Here is a 16,438-nt window from a genome sequence, read left to right as displayed (position 1 = left end):
AATTTACACACACACACACACACACACCAACACACACACACACACACACACACACACACACACACACACACACACACACACACACACACACACTGTATTCTCTATCATAGATAACGCACACTGGAGTGATGGTTTCTCTTTTATTACGGCCTCCTGTTCAGGAGGCGTTCAAGTGAAAACGTTTCAACTGCACCGGTTTGCAACGTTTCACAACAGAATTTAAAATCTGTCGCACTTTCAGCTCCCTTTCCGGGGTACGTGCCATCTAAATATTGAATGTAGCAGGAGCTACAAACTGCTTGCAAGAGCGCGTCCAATACATAGTCGCTGCTGTGAAAAAACGTTTTTGTACGTTTTGACAGCGTTGAACGCGACTCGAAGAGTCACGTTTCAGAGGGAGACAACAATAGGGAAGAAGTGACCAGCGAGTCAGTACCTCACCGGAGGCGGCAGATGTATCGGGGAAAGGACGTCGGCTCTTCTCAAAGGTACAATTACGCTAGTCACTACATTGGAATAAGATTATAATCTCATCTTTAATCTTTTGTTGTCGGCAGGCTGAAAAACACATCATGGTCTCTGTATCATTAAAATTAATTGAATTGGATTCATTCAATTCATTTGATTATGTTTATACTTGGGTAATTTTAACCATTTATAGTGGTTAAAACATAACGTTAGCTAAATGTGGGCTACTACCGGGGTCTAGCACGCACCTGCCTGCTAATTTCAGCCTGACTGTGAGAACAGGCGCAGACATCTGAACCTGTCTGCACCGGATAAAACCAATATTGAACATATTTATAACCATATCGATAACATTTTAACGCTCCGTAGCTGATAATGTCCTGTTTTGAAGAATCTGTGGCGTCTGCCCTTCTAATCGTTAATGTAGTCATTGTTACAGGCTAACGTTATTTATGAGAGGAGATGTTGTGTAAATGACCTATGTTTGATAGTCCTCGTGCCCAGATGATGGAGAAATTCATACGTGAAGACTTCCTCAAGGTTTTGTGGTTGTTTTGGGTTAATTTTAAGGCGTTTACGCGTTAATTTGTTGTGATAGAGGAATTGACGCTAGACTGCAATCCTAAAGTCCGTTTTTCGCAGATACGGAAATATTTAAAGACTCGTAACCTGTTCTATCCCGGCACATTGAGGGAGAAAACTGCCTAAGGCAATATGTTCAATGTGGTCTTAATCAGTGGTGGAATGTAGGCTGCATACAGTAACTTAATCGTTGGCTATTTGTAATTTATTCGAGTATTTACTTTTTACGGATAGCCTACTACATTTATTGAGGAAATACAGAACTTTTTTTTTAATCCGCTACATTTATTTAACAACTATAGCTATATCGCTAATGTTACATACAAAACATGTTAAGATTATGAAATCTAATGTGTTATTCTTTTCCGCCATATACTGAAAAGGATATCAAGTAAAATAGCTCCACCCCTGAACGATTCAGTAATCAAACGGCACGTACACAATAATACATAGGTAATGATCCAATATTTTGAAAAAGTGAAAGTGGTCTTAATTTCTGCCGGTATAATAATAATTAGTACTTTTACCTCAGATACTCAAAGTGGCATATGTTTAATGTTCTACTTTAAGTATCCATAGAATTACTTTATACAAGATTATTTCTTACATTGTTGTATTGCTATTTTACGTGATGAAAGAATCTAAATAACCATTTATTTGGCCCACTGCAGTGAAAGCACCCTGATTTAACTGGTGTTAAATGTACCAAAATGTTAGAAAATACATCTCAATAGCTTAGTGTAACTCAGGGGGAGGAATTAGGATCAATAAATTATGACAGGTTTAATGAGGGTTTTTACTGAGATTGGTACAGATTATACCATTGCAGAAGCTCTTGATCATATTTTATAATGACAAACCCTTATGGTGTTTGTACACTCTCTCAAATAAAATTAAACATTAGACTTACTATTGTTTATACAGAGAGAGCATATAACGGATTACAGTTTAACTCACTAATCTAAGAGGATACATTGGGAGTGAAAGATTTAAGCAAGGTAAATAGAATTGCAACTAACTGACTTTGCTGATAACATTTCAAACTATCTAGATTTTTCACAGTTAACTGCTCAGCAATGTTTTCTACAAGTCTACAAGAACAAGTAGTTCTTTCAAGGAAATACTTCTGGAAATAAACAACTGGTGAACTCAAACTAAAATGTCTCAGAGCTTTATTCCCTACAATTAGTGCTAGATTACATCGCTCTTTCCAGGAAACTGCCAATGAACTTACAAGGAAATTGAAGACCCATAATTTAAGATAAACAATTTGAAATAAGTCTATTTCCCAACATGAAGTTTTAAAAACAGTTTGAAAGCCACACTGCTAGGAAAACAGCTCTGGTGGAGAAAAACTGATTCAGGTGGAAAAATACTGGATCTAAAAATACTTGAACCAGCCTTAAGAAACGTGTGTGGTTTTAAGTGAAGAATCCAAACTCCCTGCGGGTTGCTAAAACACAAATTCCTTGAAAAAACACAGAGGACATGAGATCAGGGTCCTCAAAGGTTGCCTGGCTACATGCTTTTTATCTATGTGGAGCATCCCTGGGTGATACCCCCTGTTGATCAGCTATTTGTGTATTGTGGGTCTCAGGCTTATAGTCTCAGGCAAGATAACGGAGGTTATCACTTTGGATTACTCTTCCACATGAGGTTTTACATCCCTGATATGACAGTCTTATTCAGTCGGGATTGCTCCCAGAAGTTAAGTGCTTATTCTGTTAATGTCACGTTAAATGTAAAAGGTTATGCTACCCGCCCTGGTTTTTACAAATGAGAGCCAGAGTACATTAAGGCTTTGCTGACACTTGTTTGGCATCCTAGAGGAAGTTATACTGGCAGTGATTGTACTACAATATATGTGTACTGTATAGCGGATGGGTGGGAGATGCCTTGTCAGTGCCTATTCACAGCCTGTGAAAGTCAAGTCGAGACTAGTTGCCTGAAAAGGTCTTATCGCTTAATGCCGTGGTGCTTCCTGGAGATGACGAAAGACAATGGCAGTAACTCTCATGGGGGGTTGTGGCACAGCCCCATTGTTAATCCTCTGACTCATGTTAAACTTGCAACAGCTGCTTTTTTGTTTTTAAATTTGTGTACTTATTGTGTTTTATATGATACACTGTCTGTCAGTGCAATTGATGGACTGTGCATTGTGTAACCAGACAATCATGGCAGTGGATGTCCCTGGACTGGTGGCCGTTGTGGTTTTTTATCTTGTCATCCTGGTAATTGGGATCTGGGCATCTCGAAAATCCAAGAAAGTGGAGAAGACATGTGCTGGAAGCAAGAGTGAAGTTACCATTGTTGGTGGCCGCAACATCAGTGTCCTGGTTGGGGTTTTCACCATGACAGGTAGAAGCTTTCTTTTCATGTCTGTCATTTATCAGTGCTTGACATGTGGTCCTTAATGTGTGTATCCTAAGCTCCTTTCTGTCTGTTTTGTTACTCCAGTCTTCACTTGTTGTCTTTGCCTCCCTTTCAGCAACATGGGTTGGTGGAGGTTATATTATGGGAACTGCTGAGGCTGTTTATTCTCCTTCTCAAGGTCTCATTTGGGCAATGGGGCCTCCTGCCTATCTTATCAATTTTCTTCTGGGTAAGTAACAGAAACAAATGAAACCTCTGCATAATGGCTTATAACAGAGGAAGAGGTCATCGTTATTGCATAAACTTACAAATGACAAACATGATTAGTATACTCCTCCAAAAAATCTATCTGACATTTTAGGTTCTTGTTTTGGGTAAGTAGTAGCACCCTGGTGTTGTATTTTCAGCCTTGCATGCTCAAGTGTCACAGGATATGACACATGCACATGTGCTTTTGAGTGTGTGGGTGTGTCATAGCTTTTGGTTCTTCAACAATAGTTTAGTCAAAACGATACCATTAGTCATGTGTAAACAATTTACGAGGCATACACTCTTATAAATAAATCAGAAATGCACATTGTCTCAACACGTCTGATGACCACGGTCCCCACACACACTGAACTGAGACGTGTCTTTGAGGCAACCTCAAATGACACCTGAAATTAAAGAATCATGGCAGACAGAAAGCATGTGCAGATAACCAAAGAGATAGTAAAAACAGAACTGAGAGCTGAGTTTAGTTTTGAATATGTTTGAAGACTAATACCGCAACTGCACACAATGCTGCTCAAGACTTCAGACTTATCTGAAGATCCATCACAAAAAACATCCGATAAAGCACATGTCAGATCATGTTTGACCTATGATGTAGCAATTTTTTTTTACGGAGATACAGCAGCCATGGTGATTCTGCATTCAGCAGAAGTACACCTAAAGCAAAGCACAGGATTTCATCCTTTCATGCTATTTAAATGCTTACCTTTCTATAGTGGTGTTGTGGCTTTTCACCTATCCCAGCATGCACTAGACAAGATACAGGGTACACCCAAAGATGAGACCCAGTTGAAATGGATGTGTGCCAAGCAAGAGCTACTTTAGATTCTTCCCATATTGGAATAAACAAAGTCACACAAATTATATGCAAAATATAGTCCATTAAAATCATTTTATTACTGAAGAAAGAAACCACAGTTTTGTTTCCTGTTGTTGCACCCAAATGTAGCACAGAACTGTATGTGAATCTACAAGACTAATGAATAGTCCACAGAAGTATTGTTCCAAAGTGTTTTTCATTATTGAATACATTTTCCTAAAATTTATATTTCTCATGTTTGGCATGTAAAAGAGAGAAATGTTAGGATGCATGTGCAAGTTACTGCACTTGTATTGCACTCGTTCAGGTTAGCAGCAGAAAATATAAAGCATCAGATAATATAACCATGACTGTGATTTCTTCTAGCCAGTGAATGGCATACAATGTACACGAAGCTAACATCTGGCAGTAAAAAACAAGCACATCTCCTAAATACAACATACAATTTTACTGAACTAAGAAGTGTATGTGCATTATAAGAGAGATTCAGTTTTGTATCACAGAAGATTAAGAAAAACTGAATCTGCAGCCAGTGAATTGTTGCTGCTCTTGCTTAAAAAAGTTCATTTTTAAATTATAATAACATTTTTGAATTAAAACTGTTGCTGATTGTTGTTTTTTTTCTTTTTCAAACTCTTTTGACAAATTAATTAATTGATTAACTGTTTCATCTTAAGCTTTAGATGATTTTTTATGATAGAGCAGCTGTTTTATTTTTTTTTGTTTATTCTGTATCTGAAGGAGGGTTGTTTTTCGCGAAACCAATGAGGTCAAAGCGCTACGTGACCATGTTGGACCCTTTTCAGCATCGCTATGGCAACATGTTCACTGCAACACTGCTGCTTCCTGCGTTGGTCAGTGATATTTTGTGGGTTGCCTGCATCCTTGCTGCTCTAGGTAAGTAACACTTTTCACACAAGTCTTTGTGGCTTTATGTGGCAAATTTAACATGAAATCATCACATTACATTTTTGATCTCTGATTGAGTTTTCTGTGTGATATCCAGGAGGAACGATGAGCATAATTCTTGGGTTGTCGTCCGCCCTCTCCATCATTATCTCAGCGGCTGTCTCCATCATCTATACATTCCTAGGGGGTCTCTACTCCGTTGCATATACTGATATCATCCAGCTTTCCTTCATCTTTTTCAGCATGGTGAGAAACAGAGGATGCTCAGAGGAATGTAGAGAAGAGAGGGAGGGAGGAGGGTGGAGGGACGGCAACAGAAATAATTGGACTTAATTGAGATAGATAAATACATTCATTAAGAAATTTAAGTAATTGAATTGATGGCTTGTCCTCAGTTATGCTATAATTGCTGTTTTTTCCTCTCTGTTTCAGTGGCTCTGTATTCCTTTTTTGTTACTCAGTCCTGCGGTCACTGAGAACCCTCAAACGGCCCTTCTCAACCAAACAAATGGCAACTCATGGACAGGAGAGCTGGAGCTGGCGGATGCAGGAAAATGGGCAGATGAGATGCTGTTATTGGTTAGATTTCAAAATTTTATTTTGTATCAGTGTGTGTAATGGAGTTAGGTGACCGAAGCACCACATAGTGGATATCTAGTATAAGCTCAGGAAAACCTGTAATTCATCATTGGAGCTGTTCAGTCATGGAAAATTCTGGACAAAATTTACCGAAATGTTAAAAAAGCATGTCTGTCAGAGTTGTTTATGTGCAACAACATTGTCAGCATTTGACCGTATGACTTGTTATGACCCCTGCAACTTTGTCTGATGTCTTTGTACCTGTAAGGTACAAGGTAATGCTGAAAATGAATGGCATGGTATTAAATGTGTAAATGTAAATACCAGAAGTTAAACCAGCTGGGGTGCCCCTAGTTAAGAGACCTTTTTCCCAAAAGACATTTTGACTTATCACAGTAGTGTGAGTGTTATGAATAACACTCACACTACTGTTAAGTGTTACGAATAACAATCATGGCTCTGTTCTATTCAAGAGCCCCAGTAAGCCATGACAGTGTGACAATGAGCCAGCATGAACCACACCAGGACCCTGAATCTGAAACAGCTAAAGGGAACTCAGACATTATACTGACAAATATAATGCACCCATTATTATTCATGTAATTAGATAAATCTGTGTTTGACCGGATAAACCGGCTGCTGTGAACTGCATGAATTTTTAAGCTGTGTTTTTTTGTGCATGCGTGTGTATCTTGTAGGCTTTAGGGGGACTGGCCTATCAAGCTCTATACCAGAGGATCCTCTCTGCGTCCTCCTCGGCTCAGGCCCAGGTCACCTGTTTTGCTGCTGCTGGGACAGTTTTTATTATGGGAATCCCCTCTGTGGTCATCGGAGCAGTGGCTGCCTCTGCAGGTACACATGAATGTAAACCCTCAGATACAGTGCATTTGCAGGTTCAGTTAGACAGCATGTTCTAACAGTTGGAACCCACTACCATGATAAATGGCATGGGGTGATATAACCTGGGTTGCATTTGCACGTGTGTGTGAAAAGTTCCCGTGAGCATTTGCATAACTGGTTATTGTTAGCATATCATACTAATTATGGTGGGACATAATGTATATCTATTTTCAGACATTTTTCTTCCTTCTCCCCAGTGCTTGATTTTTTATTTTAATTTGTTTGACACCATAAGCATAATCTTAAAACACTTCTTCCCCTCCCAATATCTCTTTTCCTCTCGCACCTGTCTGTCTCTATCTCTACCTCTTTATCTCTTTTCCTCTCTTCCTCTCCTTTTCTCAAAGACTGGAACCAGACAGCGTATGGTCTACCCCCTCCTTATGAACGAGGGGAGGCAGGGAAGATCCTGCCACTGGCCCTGCGCTACCTCACACCCACCTGGGTCTCAGTGTTAGGCATTGGTTCTGTGGCTGCAGCAGTTATGTCCTCCATGGACTCTGTGCTGCTGTCCTCAGCATCCATGTTTACACAAAACATTTACAAGACAACATTGAGGAAGCAGGTGTGTGTGTGTGTATGAGTGTGTGTGTGTGTGTGTGCGTGCGTGTGTGTTTGGTTCAGTATTAAGCAAAGAAACTCAATTTTTATCGTCCCTTCTCTCTCTCTCTCTCTTCCTGCAGGCCTCAGAACGGGAGCTGCAGCGAGTGATCCGTGTTAGCGTGCTGCTTGTGGGCCTGGCAGGAACAGGCCTGGCCTTCGGTGACGACAGTGTGTTCGCTTTCTGGCTGGTAAGCGGGGACCTCCTCTACTGCGTGATCTTCCCGCAGCTCATCTGTGTGCTCCACTTCCGCTATGCTAATACCTACGGTGCTATTAGCGGCTACGTGGTTGGGCTGCTGCTGCGTGGGCTGAGCGGGGAGCCATTGCTCGGGATCCCTCCTGTTCTGCTGTATCCTGGCTGGAGGGAGGAGAACAGAGTTATCACACAGTACTTTCCCTACAGGACTCTGGCCATGCTTTCTTCTGTGATATGTATTATTACAGTGTCCTGGCTGGTGGAGCTAGGCTTCTGTCACCAATTCATTCCTGAGTCCTGGGATTTACTGGGGGTTTTTGAAGACAAAACAGAAGCAGAGGAAGATGAGGTACCTTCTCCTCGCGAGAAAAAGAACAGTATTCTTAATACAAAATTCTAAGCTCAAATTCAATACAGCCTCAGCTAAAGTATACCCAAACCTTTTTTATGCAAATACCAACCCTCTTCTCTGCACAGACTCTTTATGCACAATTTTACACGTACTGTATACTACACGTGTTTAATACTGATTTATATATGCTTTACGTGCACCAAACTCTGACCAGCAGTATGTTGAGGCAGTCGAAAAATGGTGTCTCCATTTAACAGAACAGGATTAATTATGAAGACCTCAAAAATGGTGTCTCTATTTAACAGAACAAGATTAATTATGAAGACCTCAAAATTCTGATCTTAATATCAGGATTCAATTTTTTTTCCCATGGTGGTAATCCTCCTAAAATGAACCGCTTTCCTTAGTTCTTTATCATAGGTAACAAACATTTTCTTAGATTCTCCAATCAAACCTTTTCAGTCAGTTAAACTATACACAGATAATGTTATTTAACTTGTGTGATCATTCACCATTGTCATACGTTTAAGAAGCAGTTTTTCCTCTTTGTATTTAATAAGCATTCAGGGGACAAATCTTGAGTGCAATTGGAAGTGCAATACTTGAGACGTTGAAGTTGAGTGTTCCAAATATTCTAGCACGAGGTGCCTGTTGGTATAAGTGTTCACCAGTATTTTATGTTTTAAAGGGATCATAATTGAAAGATCATCAAGATATAGAATTAGATATAGAATTATTATTTTTTAGATGTTTTGTGATTGCAAGTGTTCATTAAAAAAAGATATATGTCTCTAATCTTTGCATCTAATGGAATCTGTGTCTTTCTGTGCTTGTGTTTGAAAGAGAGAGAAAAGAGACAAACGATGGTACCCGAGCACTAGCTACATACTGTAAATGAGTGCCACGGCTTTTGCTGCTTTACAAGATTTTGCCCTTGTTCACTTGATGAAATGAATTTATGCTTCAATAATATTTTAACATACAGTACAGTATACCTGCAGTGCATCTGCAGTGCAGCATTTGCAGCAGCAGAGGGCGGCACCGAATCACTGAAAGAACCTAAACAGTCACCAGAGGGAATCTCTCACGAGGTGGTGAACCCCCCCCTTCCCCCAAAAAAACGAAAGAGAAAAAAAAAAAAGCAAAAAAACAAAATCCACAAAACTGCTGTGTGAAAATAAAAAAGAAAGAAAGAAAAGAAAAAAAAAAAAGAAAAATGGCGCCACTGAATTGGCGTCCGTTTTTAACCACGAGGGGAGATGCTGTTCTGTTTCTTGGACTTGCTTGGCCGTTCACTACACCTCAACAACATACCAGAAGACTTTCCAGCACAGTTCTCATTGACCGATGACTTTATAGCACAAATGTGAGTATTACCTAAACCAACTTGAACGAAAGTAATTGTTTTATTTACACCACAGAAATTATGTCTAAAATACCGCGTATTCGCTGCATTTACACTCTTAATATTTATTAGATTTCAGTAATGAAACTTCAAAAGCATTAAATGTGAACAAACAAATAAAAGGACTCGTTTGAATTAATATAATGCTTTTCTGATATATTTTCTGGTAACATTTAAAATGCAATTAGGCACATTTGAGGAACGAACGTCTCAACATTTCTTAAGTGTATTTTAACCTCACTAATATTTACTAATGTAGAGAAGGTCGTTGAATTCACCACGTCATTTATCTAATTTAGGAATGATGGAGTATTTATGTCAGAATCATAAAACCGCCTTAATATCCCGATGGAAATGTTGAATTCATAATGACAAACTTGAAAGTCGATTTTATTATAAAATGGTGAGAGAAAAATACTTTCCAATAAATATTTATGTGAGTTTCAAAAATAATGTGATAACACGACTTCGTAGGCTAAAAATCATCTGAAATGAAAAGATTAAGGAATTTCTGATTATCACCCCTTGCTAAATGGCCAACGATGTGATTTTTGACAGTGACATTATGAACCTGCATCCGGGATCAAACGAGCTTCAGAATGAATAGCGACGCCCATTGCACACTGCGCTGTCTCTGCTGCATGTATGGGATGAATGAACGATAAAGGCAGTGCTGCCAGTCCCCTCTTGAACAAAGCTCCATGTCAGATTTTACTTGGGGCCTGTGACGATGGTGTTGAGTGTAACCTATGGTACAGCTCCAGTGCACAACATAGACTTCATGGTATGGGAGGTTTGACCGTAGTTCTATTCACTCTAGAGCAATATAGATTTTTGGTGTTGCTATTATTTCCTGCAACATACTGGACAAATTTAGTAGTAATAGTTAGTTTATAGTTAGAATAATGATAGATTTCCATTTGTTGTTGTCATTAAATTAAAAGAATGATGAGCCCTATAGACTATGTTACATTTTCTGCCTTTGCAACTGTACAAGTCCCAATCTGAGATCATGTCCAAGCTGATTTTGTTTCAGACAAAGCTGTCAGTGATTTGCAACAAGACATACATAGAGTTTTAGAAGTAATAAACATTAAAGGTCAACTCCTTGCTACTTTTGCGTGAAGAATAGAGGCACAGTCAGCCCAGAAACATACAAGTCACATACACACACAGTATGAAATAAGCAGTTGAATTCAAAGTCATTTTCATCATCTACAACCACCTGCTTTTACAAAAGAAATCCAACGATGGTCAGTGATGATTACTAAGCCGTGGTTAACCCCTCAGTTTGTCTAATCATGGTGCTGTATAAAATCTATCACAGTTCCGTTCAAACTGAATTGTTATTGAATATTTTTTTTCTTGTTGATTTTTTGTTTTTTTGACATTTCTGTCAAAATAAAAATTTCTTAAACAAGCTCATTTGAAAGGACAATGGGTAAATGCTGTGGACAACAAATCAAGTCCAAATTCACAGTAATCATGTAGCCTACCTCTAAAACACAAAGTTATTCAGTCAACACTGAACGGCCTTGGAAGAAACTTTGTGGATTTATGGATTTTACCAACAATGTTATATTTTACCTCAACAATAACTTCCTACAGCAGGACAGGGTGTAACATCTCTCCATCTTTGTGTGAAACACCTCTGTCCTCACAAGCTGGAACCTCTCAAGTTTAAACCTTCAGAAGATTTTGGAGGGCTGGAGTCCCAGAAACCAAACAGAATACCAGTAATGCACAGATCTGTTTGTCGGTGATTGGTGGATATTTTAATTAAAACACAGATCTGACTAAGATTGTGAGCTGTGTAATGTAAACTAAAATATTAATGTTATGACAACTACATTTTGACACAGGGCCCCTTCTACAAGATCTCAGTATTAGTTAAGCCCCACAAAGTATACCCCAATCTGACCATTTCAGTTACTGCCTCACAGTCATGGTGCCTTAGGGGCCCCACATCACTTAAGACAATGCATGTTAGAATTTAGGTTTTCTTATTTTCTACTAGGGGCCAGTTTCACATTTGCGATTTACTTACATACAGATCGCAACGTGGGATTTGATTCATAATCGACTGTCACTAATTGTCACAAATTGCAAATGTAAATTTGCGAGTCTTTTCAAATGTGTCAGAATTAATGTTGCAAATTGGGCCCAAGGTAATCTTGTGACCCCTTGTGGGGAGTCCCGTCTGTCATGATGAGAACCACGGATTTAATAAATGTAACTAACTGTGTTAGGAGATACAGACAAAATTGTGATCAACTTTACAGCCATCCCTGTCTCTTCCACCAAATACTAAGAAATTGTCAGTAGTCTAACAATTGGAACTAATGAGACATGATATAAAGAACATCTATGCTCCAGACATGGGATCCATCCCGGCAAAATTCAAATTTGTTTGCCTCTGCTATTGACAGTAGGTTATATAACTTGGAATAAAGCTATACTAACATAGCTTTCAGACACACACAGTGGGGGTGGGGGGTGGGGGGGGCGTTCTTGTTTGGGGTGTAGTGGGTTTTTGAGAATCCCTGGGGCTGAATCCACTCCGGGTTTTCCGCCCTGTTGCCGGCCACCTTATCTGTAGCACTATGTGTTTCTGTGTGAGAGAAGCCGACTCTTGTTTACAGCAGAGATTCCACGGAGGAGCGGAGACCCACAGCCTGCTCTAACCGAGGGCGAACCGTAGGATTTCAGCCTCTGGATATACGCGCACCGGGAGTTTTAGTTTTCTCTCCTTTTTTTTGTGAGGATATAGGCAAAACAAGAAACACGCTTAAAGGGCAACTCCTTGGACATATTCTCCCTCCCACCCTAGCCGAGGTCGTCTAGCTGGAGAGCTGGAGACCCATTCTCTTGCGTGGCACAAGTCTGGTATTTTCTTTCAGCTGCAAATCCCGACTGACGGCAGAGATAAGTCCGACCCGAGGAGCTGGAAAATTGGTTTAAAAAACGACTTCTGTCTGTGGGCCAGGACTGCGCTTTGGGGTTCGTGAGCCTGTGCTGGCTGAATGGCATAGGCAAAAAAGGTTTTTCATTCATTTTTCAACCTCCCAGCCACCACCCCTGTGGATCTGGACGTGTTTTCTGCCTCCCCCCCCTCCTCTGCTCCTCCCCCCCCCTCATACACAGCCATTCACACGGGGGATTCTTGCGAGTGACACTGGTTTAATTTATTATGGTGGTGGAGGCTACTAATAATAACATTTAGTCTGATATTTTCATTGTTATTACCAGGCCTGATCGCACTGTACGCGCACTGCTGTTTTCAAGAGATGGAGACTGAAGATGGGGATTACCATCATTTATCCAGTGAAATCACTGGCATGTGTGCCATACCAGCCGACGTCAAAGTATCCAGTGATTGGCAAAAATAGCAGACTGTTTTTGTATTTTTTTTTCAAAGAAATTCCCACTCATAACAATTTATACACCTTTATTTAGTTTTAAAAAAATCCTGGTAGACAAGCAACCACGCATTTACAGGCTACCATAGAGTAGCCTTTTGGGCTACAGACACAGTTATTTTTTCCCCCTTTTCTTCATATTAAGGCTCTTTTTTTTTTAGAAGCTGGTGTGTATAACTTATTGTTTCATCCCTGGCTTTTTTTTATTTTTATTTTTTTATTTTTTGAGAGGAGAATAATGTCCAGGAACATGAGATCTGACTCACCGATGGGTAGCCCGACCTTGTTTTGGGGTTTGATGCTGTCTGTCTCCACTATCTTCATGTGGTCCACATATGGAGAGAGTAAGTATATATTGTAATATTTTCTTTTAGTTTATTGGTTGGATAGGGGAAGGCCTTAACACAGAAAGTGTTTTTATAGCTCAGTTTAACCTCTTGTAAATCTGCCTTTTTGCCGACTGGTGGGGAATGATGTTAAAATGTTTAAAATGTATTTATTTGTTGTTGTTTTTTAAATGAGGGGGATACCTGTTATATTAGGACTTAGTGATTCAATAGGACAAACCTGAATAGCTTATAGCACACCGACGTGTGCCTGTTACTTACATTAGCTGAAGAAGACCATGTGGTCCAGCTGCCGTCACTTAACCTGAAATCTACTTTATTCTAAACATTATCCCCTCGTTTGCTGAAGCAGTGCTGTTTATTTAGAAATGGGGAAAGATACAAGGCACATGTCGCCACAATCTTCGCAGCAGACATCCGGAGAGCAGATGATGAATCCAGGGACCAGAGCTGAAGGTTACTACGACCATGTGGCCATTTTGCATTTCGTAGTGTGGCGTCGCTGCGCATGAACAACCTAAATCAGATAAACCTCAGATTCTTAAAAGACCAGGCAGTCATAAATAAAAAACACAAACAGGAGGCAAATGATATACTTCAGTCGATTATTATTATAAATAATGAAAAAAAAAAAATATTGTGGGAGATGTTTTTTCCCCTAGTCCCAATTACATACATATGATAATCTGTATGCAGCTATGTATTGTTAATTAATGCAAAACTAAAAATGCAGGTGCACCTGAGTTCACACCATGATCTTTCACACCAATGAAACATTAGAAAATGATGTAGAAGAAATTAAAAACTTTTCAGTTTTGTCTCCTCAACATTTTAGAATAATTACCAATAAACCTGTTTGGAAAAAAACAAAAAACAACAACAAAACAAACAAAGAAAAACCCCACTGAGGAGTGGTTTTCCAAATTTGAAAGTTTTGTTTTCCCTCTGTGTTCTCTCTGAGTGTTTTAGACACATTAGCAACCTCAAAATTAAGCTTGAATTAATAATTTCTCGGGGAATTCCCTACAGTTTTTTCCACTTTTCAAAGTATTTACTGCATAATCATGTTTTGTTTTATGGTTTAAAATTTAGATTGGGCTCATAAATGTTTTAAAGAGCATATTTAAAAGTTTCTCATCCCGTCTAAAGTGATCTAGTCTTATCTAATTCACTGTAAATAAAAGAGCAGCAGCTGCTAGAATAGAACCACTGGGAATCAATCAGGGTTTCTTCTCTCTCTATTAGATATTACATACAGCCATCAGAATAATTTCTGTAACTACTTGTCAGTGATGTGAGACTTTTCAGTGGAAACTCTCAGAAAACCATGGTTGGCAAAGATGATAGCTAATTTGTCTTTGAAAAACTTCAGGCCAACAGCAACTGGACTAAAGAGATGATTAAGCAAATTGCTGTTTTTTTTTTTTGTTTGTGAAATAAATATTTAACATACATAATGAAAATAGAGATAAGTTGTTTGAAGTTTCCTAGTTTAAACAGGGACAAGAAGGTGGTTTACTTAAGCAGAGAACTGAGTTGGTTTCATTTCTGTTAGTAGATGTGACGCTTCCATTCTAATACTACGTCAAAATGGTGATCCTTTTGAAGAGATTTCATGTGTTCATTTGACAAGTCAAACACCAGAAGTTGCTCATTTACCTGCTGGTCAGTAAACTTCCATGTCTAGGTGCATCGCTCCACCTTGAGCCCACAGTGTGTGATTTTGTGTCCGTGTGATGTGGGTGGCGTGGATTGATTTCTCTGTGTATAAGTGTGTGTTTGCCCGTTTACGTCACTTCTGTTATACTAATTTCCCCTTTTCCAGAGAGGATATGTGGGATGCTGGAGACAACTTGACATGGGAAGGAGACATGTAGACTGACCTCTATTTGCATTCAAATAGAAGAAAAAAAAAAACTTAATTCAGTCCCATTGACCAGTGGTCCGACCGCAGCCAATGTGGGGGTGCGTTTCTTTGCACCCATCTTAGCTCGGTGAGACACCCGTGAACGCAGCTGGGGGCTGGGGGGGGGACAAGTGGTTGCTCTCAGATCTTGACGCTCTTTGGTGTATAATACATGAGGCCATCCAGAACAAAGAGTTCAGAGACAATGTGTGGTGGTGAATATCAAGAGAAGGATGAGGTTCACCAGTTTATCACTTGTGGATGATGTTTACTTCACTGGACGGTGTAGGGTCAGAATTTCCAGCTTCTATCATCACTTAGTGGAAAATCACAGATATCCAAGAGCTCCATTAGGGGTTGAAAACTTTTCTGCTCTGTTCGTTTTGATAATCTGTCCACACCAATAAAATGTAATTAAGCTCCCTTTTAACTCTCACCACAGTAAACTTTCCATGCCATGGCTTCCAAGTATGCAGCAAACAAGTCTCTAAAAGGGAGAGAGAGAGTGCGAGAGAGATAGAGACTTGGTGTTTGGAAATAGAATGTGCAAAAATACACTTGCAAGAGAAACAGACTTGGTTTTGTTGATTGGAAGAGTAGAGAGTTTGTGAACTGTTTTATTGGCTTTTGCTGTTCACACGGAGCGGTCTCCTGTATAGACCGATGCGCTTAACTTCACTTGGCGCCACTACTATTAGAGTTATAAATAGATGTGTCACCAACAACATCGGTGCAGGGGTTGTGTGAGTACAGGCACCCTCTGTCCCGATCCATGAGGGCACACCAGTCTTCCTGCTCAGTTATTTATGAAAGGACATGTTGCTCTGGAAAACTTGAATGGCGGCATAAATAATCAAATGTCAGCAAGCATTGTGTTTGACAGGCACCCCATCTACCTTTCCCTTTGGGGTATGGCATGTAGCAGTACAACTCTCCTTGTCGTGACGGGGCAAGTGGCTTAGATATGACTGCTGTCACTCTATTCCAAGGTGCCCCACTCCATCTTGTGACTGGGGCTACACAGTTACATACACCCCCCACCCCCCCACCTCTGCCCACTCCCTCCTCCTCTCTCCACCATGCCCCCCCCCCCCCCCCCCCCACCCACCCCCCCCCACCCACTCCTGGCCATTGGCTGGACGCAGGGAATTGCCATGTCTCACCCTGGCGAGAAATGTTAGCATAGTGTATCAATAGCCCTATTGATGTGTTGTAATGAGAGTGTGTGTGCCAACTGAGCATGTGAGTTAATTGTGCACCACTCTACTCTCTCTCTCATGCTCTCTCTCTCTCTCCTCTCCTCGTC

At 40.0% G+C, this 16,438-nt stretch overlaps 2 protein-coding genes across 2 annotated transcripts in view; both read left to right on the top strand.

Annotated features, from left to right (window-relative positions):
* The first annotated feature begins 123 nt into the window (after positions 1–123).
* Positions 124–8,850, top strand: LOC111228589 (high affinity choline transporter 1-like). The gene is made up of 9 exons (XM_022754569.1): positions 124–488; positions 3,219–3,408; positions 3,539–3,652; positions 5,258–5,413; positions 5,523–5,671; positions 5,858–6,004; positions 6,703–6,856; positions 7,252–7,469; positions 7,588–8,850. The coding sequence occupies exons 2-9, from the start codon at positions 3,225–3,227 to the stop codon at positions 8,101–8,103; spliced, it is 1,638 nt and encodes a 545-aa protein (XP_022610290.1). The 5' UTR covers positions 124–488; positions 3,219–3,224; the 3' UTR covers positions 8,104–8,850.
* Positions 8,851–13,099: 4,249 nt separating this feature from the next.
* LOC111228731 (insulin-like growth factor 1 receptor) overlaps positions 13,100–16,438 on the top strand; it is an 86,492-nt gene continuing 83,153 nt past the window's right edge. Inside the window, exon 1 of the mRNA XM_022754750.1 lies at positions 13,100–13,223. Coding sequence (XP_022610471.1) covers positions 13,118–13,223 — 106 coding nt within the window. The 5' untranslated portion in view covers positions 13,100–13,117. The remainder of the gene's footprint in view (positions 13,224–16,438) is intronic.

The sequence above is a fragment of the Seriola dumerili genome, unplaced genomic scaffold (assembly GCF_002260705.1).
Source record: "Seriola dumerili isolate Sdu_G_001 unplaced genomic scaffold, Sdu_1.0 BDQW01000219.1, whole genome shotgun sequence".
NCBI classification, from domain to species: Eukaryota; Metazoa; Chordata; class Actinopteri; order Carangiformes; family Carangidae; genus Seriola; species Seriola dumerili.
The sequence above is the reverse complement of the archived record's forward strand: the minus strand, read 5'-3'. Positions and strand labels throughout refer to the sequence as shown.